General features: G+C 41.6%; 1 protein-coding gene across 1 annotated transcript in view; it reads right to left on the bottom strand.

The window, feature by feature from the left end:
• The window catches only part of EPB41L2 (erythrocyte membrane protein band 4.1 like 2), a 136,462-nt gene that overhangs the window by 83,454 nt on the left and 40,182 nt on the right, over positions 1-12,826 (bottom strand). The window contains exon 4 of the mRNA XM_021718143.1: positions 8,280-8,384. Within this exon, the coding sequence (XP_021573818.1) occupies positions 8,280-8,384 (105 nt within the window). The remainder of the gene's footprint in view (positions 1-8,279; positions 8,385-12,826) is intronic.

The raw sequence follows: 12,826 nt of genomic DNA, 5'->3' as shown, positions 1-12,826 counted from the left end.
TGAGGCGGAAGGATCGCCGGAGCCCAGCAGGTCGGGGGTGTGGTGGCCGGGAGCGGCCGCTGCACTCCAGCCTGGGCGACAGAGTGAGACTCCAACTCAAAAATAAAATAAAATAAAACCACCAGAATGTTTAGATCTTCTCTCCATGAAAAATTTCATACAAATAATTGTGGCCTTGCCTCACCTTCACTTTACAATAGATTATAATAAGTAGCAAAACTTTCATGAATGCAGATAAATCAACATGAGAAAGAAAGAAGCCTCCATCCCTATATCTATTGTTGAAACTGCATTAATATTAAACGAAACAGGACTGATTAAGCTGAGTATAAAACAGTAATAAATGTGCATGAGAAAAAAATAGGACACCAAACAAATCCATATGGGAAGAACAGGAGTTATTTTGCCTAGATGTCTTAAGAACTGGATTTTGTCTACATAAGCAGGCAGGAATTTTTTAAAAGCACAATACAGGCTGGGCACAGTGGCTTCTGTAATCCTGGCACTTTGGGAAGTGGAGGTGAGAGGATTGCCTGAGTCCAGTGGTTCGAGACCAGACTGGGCAACTTGGCAAGACCTTGTCTCTACAATAAATCAAAAAATTAGCCAGGCATGGTGGTGCACGCCTGTGGTTCCAAGCTTCTCGGAAGGCTGAGGCAGAAGGATCACCTGAGCCTAGAAGGTTGAGGCTGCAGTGGCTGTGAGTATGCCACTGCACTCCTGCCTGAGCAACAGAATGAGACATCTACTCAAAAATAAAATAAAATAAATTTAAAAAAATAAAATGCAGCCGGGCTCGGTGGCTCAGCCTGTAATCCCACGCCTTTGGGAGGCTGAGGTGAGTGGACTGCCTGAGCCCGTGGGTTCGAGACCCGCCTGGGCAACTTGGCGAGACCTCATCTCCACAATAAATCCAATATTAGCCGGGCATGGTACCGCGCGCCTGTAGTTCCAGTTACTCGGAAGGCTGAGGCGGAAGGATCGCCGGAGCCCAGCAGGTCGAGGCTGTGGTGGCCGGGAGCGGCCACTGCACTCCAGTCTGGACGACAGAGTGAGACTCCAACTCAAAAAAACAAAACAAAACAAAAATGCACAATACAAACGTCACATAAGCAAATTAGATTATTATGAAGAATTATATATTGCTAATTATATCTGAGCATTCATTTCCTGAAAAGCTAACGCCTCAGAATGGACATCCCACTCTTTAGTCTCCAAAGTCTTTTAGTTAAAGCATAGATACAAAGCCTGTAACTAATTTTGCATGTATTTTCATCTTACGTTGCACAAGAGATTAAACTATGAAGTTTAGTAAGGAATTATGAATTCCTTATTTAGCATCAGCATCTTTTTGTCAATGAAAATGCCATAATAAACCCAGCCAAACCTCTCCTTATCTTCTGATCTCATGACCTCAACCACTCCTTGTCCAGCCATCCCCTCCAAGGCCACACCCTGAGTCCAGTCATTGCACAGCTCTTCAGCTCCTGAGACTTCATCATCCCATTCTCAGCTGCAACAACTTCCTCTCCTTCTACGTTTCCCACCAAATTATTCCACTGTGTCTGCTCTTCAACACATCCCTTGGACTTACATCCCTTGCCCCAGCCATGTTCTGCCAGCCTGTTGGCCTACTTCAGTTTCAGTTATTTTCCTTCCTGCAACCATGTCAACTTGAGTACATTCCATCAGCCCCCTTTTCTCAATCTTTTGTCCTCTGACAATGATCACTAGGAACAAAGCCAACTGGGAACCGTCTACTATCCATTTTTCCACTATTAAACCCAGCTTGCTAATGGCAATTAGAGAAAAACACACACAAATATATTCAGCTGCCATCACAACCTTATGCTCTTCATGCTCAGATTGGTCAACAGCTGTCCACATGCTAGTTCTTGGTTGGCTGCCTCTCTTGGTCCCACTTAAGTCACTCTTAAGCAGATTATTTTGCCCTTTATATTTCATGGAGATTTTAGGTAGCACTTTGCTCAACTCAGATTTTTTAACATCTGTACCACCTCTGGTTTCCTGCAGACTCAGGATGAGGTCACCCTCTCCATTCAAGGCCAATCCTCTCCATAACTCTAGAAGCTTTCATCATCACCACCACTCTCTTCTCTCTTTGACTATGCCCTTTTCCTGGGCTCTCACAGCCCAAGTCAAAGTTGTTTCATTTAGGTAAACTTGCCAACCCCAAAACCCTTAGTAAACTCTCTTGCACTGTCTAATACGATAGCCAACCAGCCACATGAGGCTTTTTAAATTTAAATTAGTCACAATAAAAAATTTTAAGTTCACTTCCTCAGTCACACTAACCACAATGCAAGAGATCAACAGCCATATGTGGCTATTGGCTGCCCTATAGGACAGTGCCCATCTAGAACATTTCCGTCAGCACAAAAAACATTATTTGACAGTGCTGGTCTGTATCCTCTAGCTCCACCCTTCCAGCTGCTCTCTTCACGGCCAGGCTTCTTTACACAAGTTTACACTCACTCCCAAATTCTTCACCGTTAACTTTCTCCAGGCTTCATCTAATCCCTGATCGCCACACATCTCTAGCCAACAGCTGACAAACACGGCCAGCTTGGCAAAAGGAAAACTAAATTCGAGTTCTGCTCCTAACCTACCCCAAACTGCTACTCCTCCTGCAGGTTTCTGTGTGGAGGCTCCAACAAGCTCCCAGCTCCCCAGCAGTGGCATGGGACTCATCCTCCCCTCCCCGCTGGCTCTCACGGGTCAAAGCTGATACTCAACAAAGTCCTGCAGACACTACCTGCACAGTCTCTCTGTATCCTGCTTTTCATAATCCACTCTGGACTAGACTGCTGTAGCTGTCTGCGGACCTTCCTGCCTCTGGTCTCAGTCTCCTACAACTTCTCTCCATGCCATGAAAACAGGTCCTTTCTGCAATGCCAATCTGACCATGTCACTTCCTATCTAAAATCTAGATTCCCTGGCACAAGATGCACGGTCTCAGGCCAGGCTCGGTGGCTCAACCTGTCATCTCAGCATTTTGGGAGGCCGAGGCGAGTGGATTGCCTGAGCCCACAGGTTCGAGACCAGCCTGGGCAACTTGGCAAGACCTTTCTCTACAATAAATCAAAAATTAGCCAGGCATAGTAGCGCATGCCCACAGTTCTGGCTCCTTGGAAGGCTGAGGCAGAAGATCGCCTGAGCCCAGCAGGTGGACGTTGGGGTGGCCGTGAGTGTGCCACTGCACTTCCAGCCTGGGTGACCGAGTGAGACTTCAACTCAAAAAAAAAAAAAAGATGCAAGGTCTTTCAAAAAATGATCTTTGCCTATCTTTTCAGCTGCTTTCCCTTATCTCCATCAGCACTCCCACAAAGTCACCCCAAATTAACCCAAAAGCTAAGGTAAAACAGCATGCTTGCTGAGAAAACACAGTTTTGGGACAAGGCCCAAGTTCCTCTTTTCAACTTCCCTACTGCTCATGGGTCTTTCCAAAACAGACATGCTAGAACTGCCATATCCTCCAGCCGTCAGACAACTTGAAATTACTCATGCATGAGCATTCACACTGGAGCCATTACCTTCTTCTGTGCAGAACGTCCCTTCCCTGCCCATATCCACAATCTTGGTCATAATTCTCAACGGCTGTAATAGAATGTCAACACTAAGCCGCTCACATTATTTCCAAAATTTATAGATCTGTCTTTATATAATAATATAAAATATTCATACCACAAGCCCTTTATCAGGTAGTAAAACTTAAAAGTTTCTCCTATCTAGTCCCTAATAAATATTCAGCTGGTATTTAAGATAGGGTATGTTAAGCTCTATCACTGAATTGAATTAGATTAGAAAGCTATTTACGTGAATAATATTAGCCTGTTTTCTGCCCCAATATATCTGAGGGATACAACATATCCCGGCTTGTAACACAACGCAGAATATCCTTCAACAATTTACATATAATTTAATCCAGGATGGCACTCTTTTTAACTGAGAAGGAAGGAATTCTGGCATGCCCAGTGAACACAATGGACGTATAAGAAAAATAAATAAGCTTCCTAATAAAAATCTGTCCTCCAGCTGATTCTGACACAAATAAATAAGTTCTTTTTGAGCAGGACTGGCATGAACCATCACAGAACCATCAGTAAGTTAGTTCATGCCCTTAAGTCTGATGATACCATAAGAAAAATTTCAACTGTGAAATTCCTACTACAAACTCAGTTCACAACATTCTCCAATACCCCATATACAAATAAAGTCTTGCAAGACAACATTTAGAGTTTGATAATGTTAAAAATTTCTTTGAGGCAAGATAGTACACTTTCATTTCTACGGTTATGATAATTATGAAATAGTGTTCTCATTTTTACACAGACTGAAAGTCACAGCTGCTGCATTTTACCTAAAACTTAAATCAAATTTTGTCTTCTTAGTTTTGCCTGGGTTTGAATCTTATCTCCAGCATGTATTGCCTAGGTGATCTTGGGTGAATTATTTAATTTTTCTATGCCTCAAATTTCTGCATGTATAAAGTGTGGTTGCTAGCTGGACACGGTAGTTCATGTCTGTAATCCCAGTCCTTTGGGAGGCAGAAGCAAGAAGATTGCCTGAGCCTAGGGGTTTGAGATCAGCCTGGGAAACTCGGCAAGACCTTCTCTCTATAATAGATCAAACAATTAGCCAAGTGTGGTGGCACATGCCTGTAGTTCCAGCTATTGGAAGGCTGAGGCAGAAGGATCACCTGATCCCAGCAGGTCAAGGCTGTGGTGGCTGTGAGCATGCCAAAGCACTCCAGCCTGGGCGACAGAGTGAGATTCCAATGCAAAAAATTAAATAAAGTGTGGTTGCTAATACCTACCTTTTAGGGTTATTCTAAGAACTACCTAAGTCAACACGTATAATGTGTTTGGAACTATGACTGCCTGCTGCACAGTAAGAATCCCAGAATGATTAGCTATTAACAGCCATTTCTATTTTATTTGGAATATTTTTATGGTAAAAGCCACTATGCCTGATTATAAGCCTCAACATAAATGACATTCCCATCAGGAAATAAAACCACCTCATGTGCTCTGCACTGCTGAAACTGATTTACACCTGGAGTGGCTGTTCCACGCTAGCTGCCATTCTTTAAGACACACCCCAAATTAAATCCATTGGTTTGTTCTTTCCGTAAGTGACCTGATCTAAAACTCAACATGTCTGCAACTATACCCACGACATCCCCCCTCCAACCCTCCAACCAAGTCTTCCTCTTCCTCATCTCACTGAACACCACCTCCATCCGTGCAGAAACCCAGGCCTTTTGGTATCTGTCATCTCTCACGTCCAATCAACCATAAGACTGATTTCCCTTCTTCCTCAATCTCTCTGAATCACACTTTTCTATTTCCACTGCCACAGCCTTGATCAAGGTCACTTTTGTGCTTCGGGTGAGCAGTCATACTCAGGGCCTCTCATCTCATTTCCACTAACCCCAAAAGTGACCTTTTTAAAGGCAAAACTGGTCATCTCATATCTCTGCTTCGGCCCATCAATGCTTTGACATTTTTTCTTAGGAAAAGGGTAATCTCCAGTCTTCATCTAAGGCCTACATGGCCCTATATCATCTGACTCCTGTTAATATCCAGCCCTTCCACCAGCCTAATCTTATCCCTCCCCTCACCCCCCCACCCCCAATAACCACATCAGACTTCTTTCCAGTGTTCAACTGGATAGCTGCCCCTGCCTCAGGGCCCCATGGATGCGCTGTGCATGCCAACGTCCACTCACACATCAGTTCTCTGCATAAGCATCACCCCCTCCTAAGAAGAATCTTCCTATTAGGATTCTGACTTTTTCCTGTAGGGTAGTAATCAAAATTTAATAACTGTGGAATTAGTTTTGTCACTCTGTCTCTTCGACTAGGACATAAGCAGGGATACCACTAAGGGCAGGGACGTTGAAAAGAGTAGAATCTATGTCCTCACGCGTACTGTTAGATCCTCAGCAGTTAGCACAATGGTTTGTACACAGGTAGCTTTTTGTTTCATTTTAATTTTTTATTTTTTAAGACACAGGGTTTCACTCTGTCACCCAAGCTGGAGTGCAATGAGGAGCTCATGGCTCACTGAAGTCTCCAACTCCTCAGCTCACGCAATCTTTCCACCTCCAGCCTCCCAAGTGGCTGGGACTAGAAGCACATACCACCATGCCCAGCTAAGTGAGATGGGGTCTCGCTTTGTTGCTCAAGGTGGTCTCAAACTCCTGGCCTCAAGTGATCCTCTCACCTTAGTCTCCAAAGGTGCGAGGATTATAGGCGCTAATCATCATGCCCAGCCTATTTTTTAAATGTAGTACAAAACACACTTGACATTTTAACCATTTGTTAACACACAGTTAGGTAGTGTTAACTATATTATCATTGTTATACAACAGATCACTAGAACTTTTTCATCCTGCAAAACTGAAACTCTATACCCACTACAATTCGAATTTCCCCTGTCCTCAGTCCCTGGCGACCACCATTTTCCTCCCCAAGAGTATTAAATACATCATGTTGCAGCATGTGACTGAATTTCCTTCTTTTTTTTTAAGGCTAAATCATATCCCATTGTATGTGTCTACCACTTTTTTTTTATTCATTCATCTGCTGACGGACATGAAGATTGCTTCTACCTCTTGGCTAATGTGAATAACACTGCAATGACCATGGGTATCAAATATCTCTTCAAGGTCTTCCTTTCAATTATTTTGTATATAGACCCACAAGTAGGATTGCTAGATCACATGATAGTTCTGTTTTCAATTTTTTGCAGAACCTCCACACTGCTTTCTGTAGCAGCTGCACCATTTTATATTCCCACCCATGATGTACAAGGACTCCAATCTCTTTATAGCCTCGCCAACACTTGTTATTTTCTCTTTTTACGAGAACGGTCACCCTTATGGGTGTGAGATGGCACACAGATAATAAGCATTAGTTAATGTCTACATATACTGAGGCTACAAAGTTAAACAAGGCATGGTCTTGACCCTCAAGGAGGTAACAGAGTAATGAGGAGAAAGAATAACACACAAATACAGTTTGTAGCAAATGCACAGATGACCAACAGAGGGAACTGTCAACTCTACTGTCCAGTGAGCGGTTAAAGATTCAGGTGAAAGACATGGATTAGACACATATATTGGGACTCACCAAAATAAAAACCAGTAAATCCTACTAAATATCACTCTTATACAAAACCAGCGTTACAAACATACCAGACTTTTTAATGCACTATATCCCAGTTCCACTAAGAGAACATGCTATCCTACATATTATATAACATACTGAAGTGTCTCTCTATTTTACAAAGATTAAATGCTCATATGTTATCTACCAATATGTAATCTCCAAAAAAGTAGCTTAACAATAGCCAAATTCCTACCACTTTCTCTTTTGCAGTTTTTAGGGCAGGCAGAAGAGCACATGGTTGGAACTATTATCAAAACCTTATAATTTATAGCCTAAAAAAAGTGAATCAGTCAAATGTGTTATCACTTCTGAAGAGTATTCTAAATGGAGTTCTAATAACAATACTCTCATATTATTCAGCAGACAGGCATGCAATTTAATTTGTCTTTAAGTCTAAACATGGAATTAAACCACAAATTAGATATCAAGGATTTAAAACAAAGCAGGCTTAAAGTATAAGTAATTATCACCCTTGGTACCTTATATTTCATTAGCAGGATGTGTAAATACAAACAATAATGCCACGAAGGCAAATAAAGTACACTTAATATTCTTCCATTGACTGTTCTGTTCTACTGACTGTGATGTGAATGTTAGAGATTGGAGAGTAATCACTTTCACTGTGCCCAAGGGTTCTGAGTATCCTCAGAAAGAATCTTTTCTATGTGTCTCCTTCCCAGTTGTTCAGTCATGCTAAGTACCTAGCATGCAGGTGACCACACAATATGAGAGGATTTGACCAGCCTCTATGCATAATACCAAGAGACTACTGAGTGAGACAGATGAGTGACCGAGAGAAAGTCTGTGTTGTCTTTATGCCAGAACATCAATTTCCTATCAATGACATTCAATTCCTTCTGCTCATTACATAAACAGAAAGCATGCACACGCGCACACACACACAAATGCCAAAACCATACAGATGGCTCTCTCTACACAATTTTTCAACATTTATCAAATTTCTACAGTGAAGTCATAATAAATCATAAGTTATTTAAAAGCTAAGTTTTACACTGAGATAAACTGGTTAAGAAAAAAAGACAATATGCTCTAAGAGGATACAAATGAACTTGAATTCACTTACTTTCTGTTCAGGGCTTTCCTGAAACAAAAGTCCAAAGTAGTCCTTCTCCAAAAGATTAAGGTGTTCACACACTTTGTCGAATAACACTTGTCCCTTAGCACGTTTCTGGAGGGAAAAAAAAAACAGTACCTTTACTTTTTAAGAACTAAAGATCCCATGAATACTGTTAATAAGGACCTCATAACAGATACATGATTTATTGTCAGTTAACATATTTTTCCTAATTTTTAACAATGTTTAAGTGATTAGCAATTTTTTCACTTTATTAGTCCTCCCACCCACCACACACAAAGCATCAAATCTAATATGAAAGCATAATCAAATGCCCTCTGCTCTGTTACTCTATGTAAATACAAAAAAAAAGCCCAAAATAGCAAAATGATAGCAGTTCATTTGCTTATTTAAAAAACAGAGTAAGACTCCAAATCAAAAAAAGAAAAGAAAAACAGTACAAAAACATGGTTAAACTTCTTCCCTTAATTCCTTAAGGTGGCTCATGACATGTCCACAAGATATACTCCCTGGGACTATCAGTTAATCCTATTATTCAATGTATTCTGACATAATTTCTCCCATCAGCACTCTGGTTTGATTTTTTAATTTTTCTTCTATATTTGTAAAATAAAATTTTTTCAATGCAAGCTATGCTTCTATTTATAATTCTATAGAGAATTATATGGTGTTCACACCAGAATAAATTTTCAAAATGCAAGATAATGGAACTGTGACAATAAATCAATTGCCTCTATTATTTTTACCTTGAAGGGCTTTTTTTTTTTAATTTTAGAAGCTGCTGTGAACAGAGATGTAAAAGCCTTTGACAGCCACAGAAGAAAAGCTCATTGTATAATCAATGGTAAAACATAATCAAAATGGCGACTCATTTCCAATTAAGATGCACATCCCTGGAACACCCCAACTGTGAGGTCAGGTCAGACACACGCCTCCTGCCCAGATGCACTGACATAAGCCACTACTGGACAGCTAGAAAAAAGAACAAGCCATCAGACTGTTCCATCCTTGAAATGAATGCCTTCCACTATCAAAATGTATACCCGTTAGTTCATTCGCTGTGTGAGAATCAATGTTCCCCATACATATGTATTGAAGAGGAGAGTCTGGTATTTTATTAAGCTTCTTTTTTTTTTTTTGAGTTGGAGTCTCACTCTATCGCCCAGACTGGAGTGCAGTGGCCCCACCGCAGCCTTGACCTGCTGGACTCCGGCGATCCTTCCGCCTCAGCCTTCCAAGTAGCCAGAATTACAGGCGCACACTACCTCGCCTGGCTGATTTTTTGATTTATTGTAGAGATGAGGTCTCGCTGCCCAGGCGGGTCTCGAACCCGCAGGCTCAGGCAATCCACTCACCTCAGCCTCCCAAAGGTGCGGGATTACAGGCTGAGCCACCGAGCCCGGCTTATTAAGCTTCTTATAGTAGCATTTAGAAAAAGAATAGAACCGCATCAAATAGTAAAGGGAAGAAGGACAAAGTCACACACAGGTTACATTATTTCAACATAATAAACAATGTGCCAGCTAAATTGCTAAGTATGTTTGAGACAGATGTGTGCTTGGATGTCCATATATTGAAAATACATTTAAAAATACACTGTCGTGGCTAAGAGTAATGGGTTCGTATGCCAAATACTATAGTTGTAAACCCATTTCCATTACTTACAAGCTACGTGCCCCATGACAAGACACTGCTGTTAGCTTTGGTTTGCACATCTGTGAAGTGGAGGTAAGAGAACCTACCACATGGGTGTGGTGAGTACTAAAAGAATTGTAATACATAACAACTGGTTAGGATGCTGCTATAAATTAGAGCAAAAAGATTAAGACAATTGATATCTATAAATATATGCCTCAGTTCAAGGAGAAAGCACATTCCAACACTGGCCTAAAGTCAGTTTCTCTTAATAAGACACTTTCTCATTGGTTTCCATTTTCAAAAATAGAAACACGCTCTCATGGACAGAATTCTCCTGCAAGATTAAGAGGAAAACATCCGCAAAGACCACCACCACAAAGTGGTGTTGCTGGTGCCATTGGTATGCTGGCAGTGCACCGCGTGTCAGTACAGGGCTGGAGCCAGGGCCAGTTCTTCCTTCATTCAACATGCTGTAAGCATTTCCTATGACTGGACAAGTGTGACATGGGGGAAGCCTCTCAGTCTCCCGATCAGTAAAATGGGGATAATAACTACCTCACTGCTCACTACATAATCAAATTAACCCAGTGAGATAGGATATGCCTCAATCAATCATAGTGAGTTCTGATGCCAACTGTGCTCTCACTAGCCCACATCGAACAAACACCAAAATAACCTGCTAGATGCTCAGACTGCTTCTCTACTAGTCTCTCCTTTCCTCTGCAGGAATACATGATGAGATCCTGACTGCACAGACATATCACTTAAGCCTCCCTTCAGTATCTCCACCCTCAGCGAACTCAAAGTCTGGCAGGAAAGACAAAAATGCAGTACCACCAAGATGTGTTGAGAGAGCTATGTACAAAGTGCTGTGGGAACATCAACAATGAAAGGAGTAACAGAGTATAAGCAAAATCACAGCTTCACCAACAGTGTAACATCTGAAGTAAAGCTCAGAGGAGGAAGTTATTGTTTGAGGTAGAGGAAACATACTCAAAACATCTTTCTTTACACTTTGGATGTTTGTATAGGGGAAGGGAAGGCACCAAAAAATGGAATATATTTCTAAAAAGTTGGTATTTATTCATGCATGTTTAAAATTCAGTCACCTTCAAAGTACTCGCTTTTTTCATGCAATACACCTATTCAGATGCTTCTTCCACTGCTCAAAACAGTTTTTGAACACATCAATTTGGCTGTGCTTTTTAGTGCTTCAGCCGTTTTTTGTTTTCCTCTTCCACATCAGCAAAACATTCCCTTTGAGGACGTTTTTTCATCCAGGGAAACAAACAAACAAAAAAAGCCAAATGGGGGGAAACTGGGTAAATAGGGAGGGTGGAGCACAGGGGCCATTCTGTTTTTTGGTCAAAAACTGCTTAGCTTTCAGCACAGCGTGCGCAGGGTCGTTGTTATGATGGAAGAATCAGTCACCTGTTTGCCACAATTCAGGACGTTTCTTCCACAAATAGTAAAGCAACCTTCTCAAAACTCCAGATAAAAACTGGTTGACCATCTGATTCAGGTGAACAAATTCTGAATGTGCTACAAGGGGGTTGCCTTCCAAAGATAATTCTGGGTTTTTTTGGGTCCCCCTCATACAGCCTGACAGGTCAACTTCTGTTCAAAAGATACTGGAAGATACAATAGGATGAAAAATGAAACCAACAATAATGGACAAGCCAGGCAATACAACTGCTGGTTACACTGTCCAACTCTCAGATGACCAAGCTAAAGGACTCAACATACATCGACCGAGCATCTATTATGCCAGTTCCTATGTTAAGACAGTGTGGAAACAATGATGCATAAAACACATATGATCTCAGGAAATTTACATACAACTTGTAGAGACAGAAAATAAACAGGAAGCCGCCCCCTCCCAAATTATATATATCTACCACTTCAGGTACCTGTTTTACTCTGAGGATAAGTAGTACCAGACACAATCACATTGTCTCTCAGGAAGGTTAAATACAAGACAGACAGAAATACATACATGTATGAAGTCATAGAGCAGAGTAGTACAAACACAGTAGGAGAGACAGTGAAAAAAGGCAGTAGGCAAAAGGGTATCAGAAGGCTGAATTATATTTGCCAAAGTGTGTTCCATTTGTCACACAAGATGTTCTACATATATATCCCACATCCCCCAAAGGAGTAGATTGAGACAAGAAAAAAACTTACAAAATCCAACTACAGAGCACCAAAGCTATGCATATTAAATACCATGAGAAATTCTACACTGAAAAAAAACCCTGTTTCCCATCATTCAACCCCATGTTTCCCAAAACTATTTGGCAAAAGAGCCCATTATCAGCCTGTAATCCCACACTTTGGGAGGCCAAGGCAAGTAGATTGCCTGAGTCCGTGAGTTCGAGACCTACCCGGGCAACATAGCAAGAACTTGTCTCTACAATAAATCAAAATTTAGCCGGGCATGGTAGCGCACGCCTGTAGTTCCGGTTACTTGGAAGGTTGAGGCAGAAGGATCACTGGAACCCAGCAGGTCGAGGCTGTGGTGGCCGGGAGCAGCCATTGCACTCCAGTCTGGGTGACAGAGTGAGACTCCAACTCAAAATAAATAAATAAATAAATAAATCTCAGCAAATACTATAACAAAAATCACAAAACATACTAGGAAACCAGCCACCACTATCTGGAGACTGCAGATAATAGCATTACGAAGTAATGAATACATTGATAACATAAATAGGTTGGAGTCGGTGGCTCAGTCTGCAATTTCGCGCTTTGGGAGGCTGAGGTGAGTGGATTGCCTGAGCCCACGGGTTTGAGACTTGCCTGGGCAACTTGGCAAGACCTCACGTCTACAATAAATCAAAAAAATTAGCCAGGCGTGGTAGCACGCGCCTGTAATTCCAGCTACTTGGAAGGCTGAG

Source organism: Carlito syrichta, unplaced genomic scaffold (assembly GCF_000164805.1).
Source record: "Carlito syrichta isolate Samal-C Ts95f unplaced genomic scaffold, Tarsius_syrichta-2.0.1 Scaffold311854, whole genome shotgun sequence".
NCBI lineage: Eukaryota > Metazoa > Chordata > Mammalia > Primates > Tarsiidae > Carlito > Carlito syrichta.
This window is presented reverse-complemented; position numbering and strand designations above follow the sequence as displayed.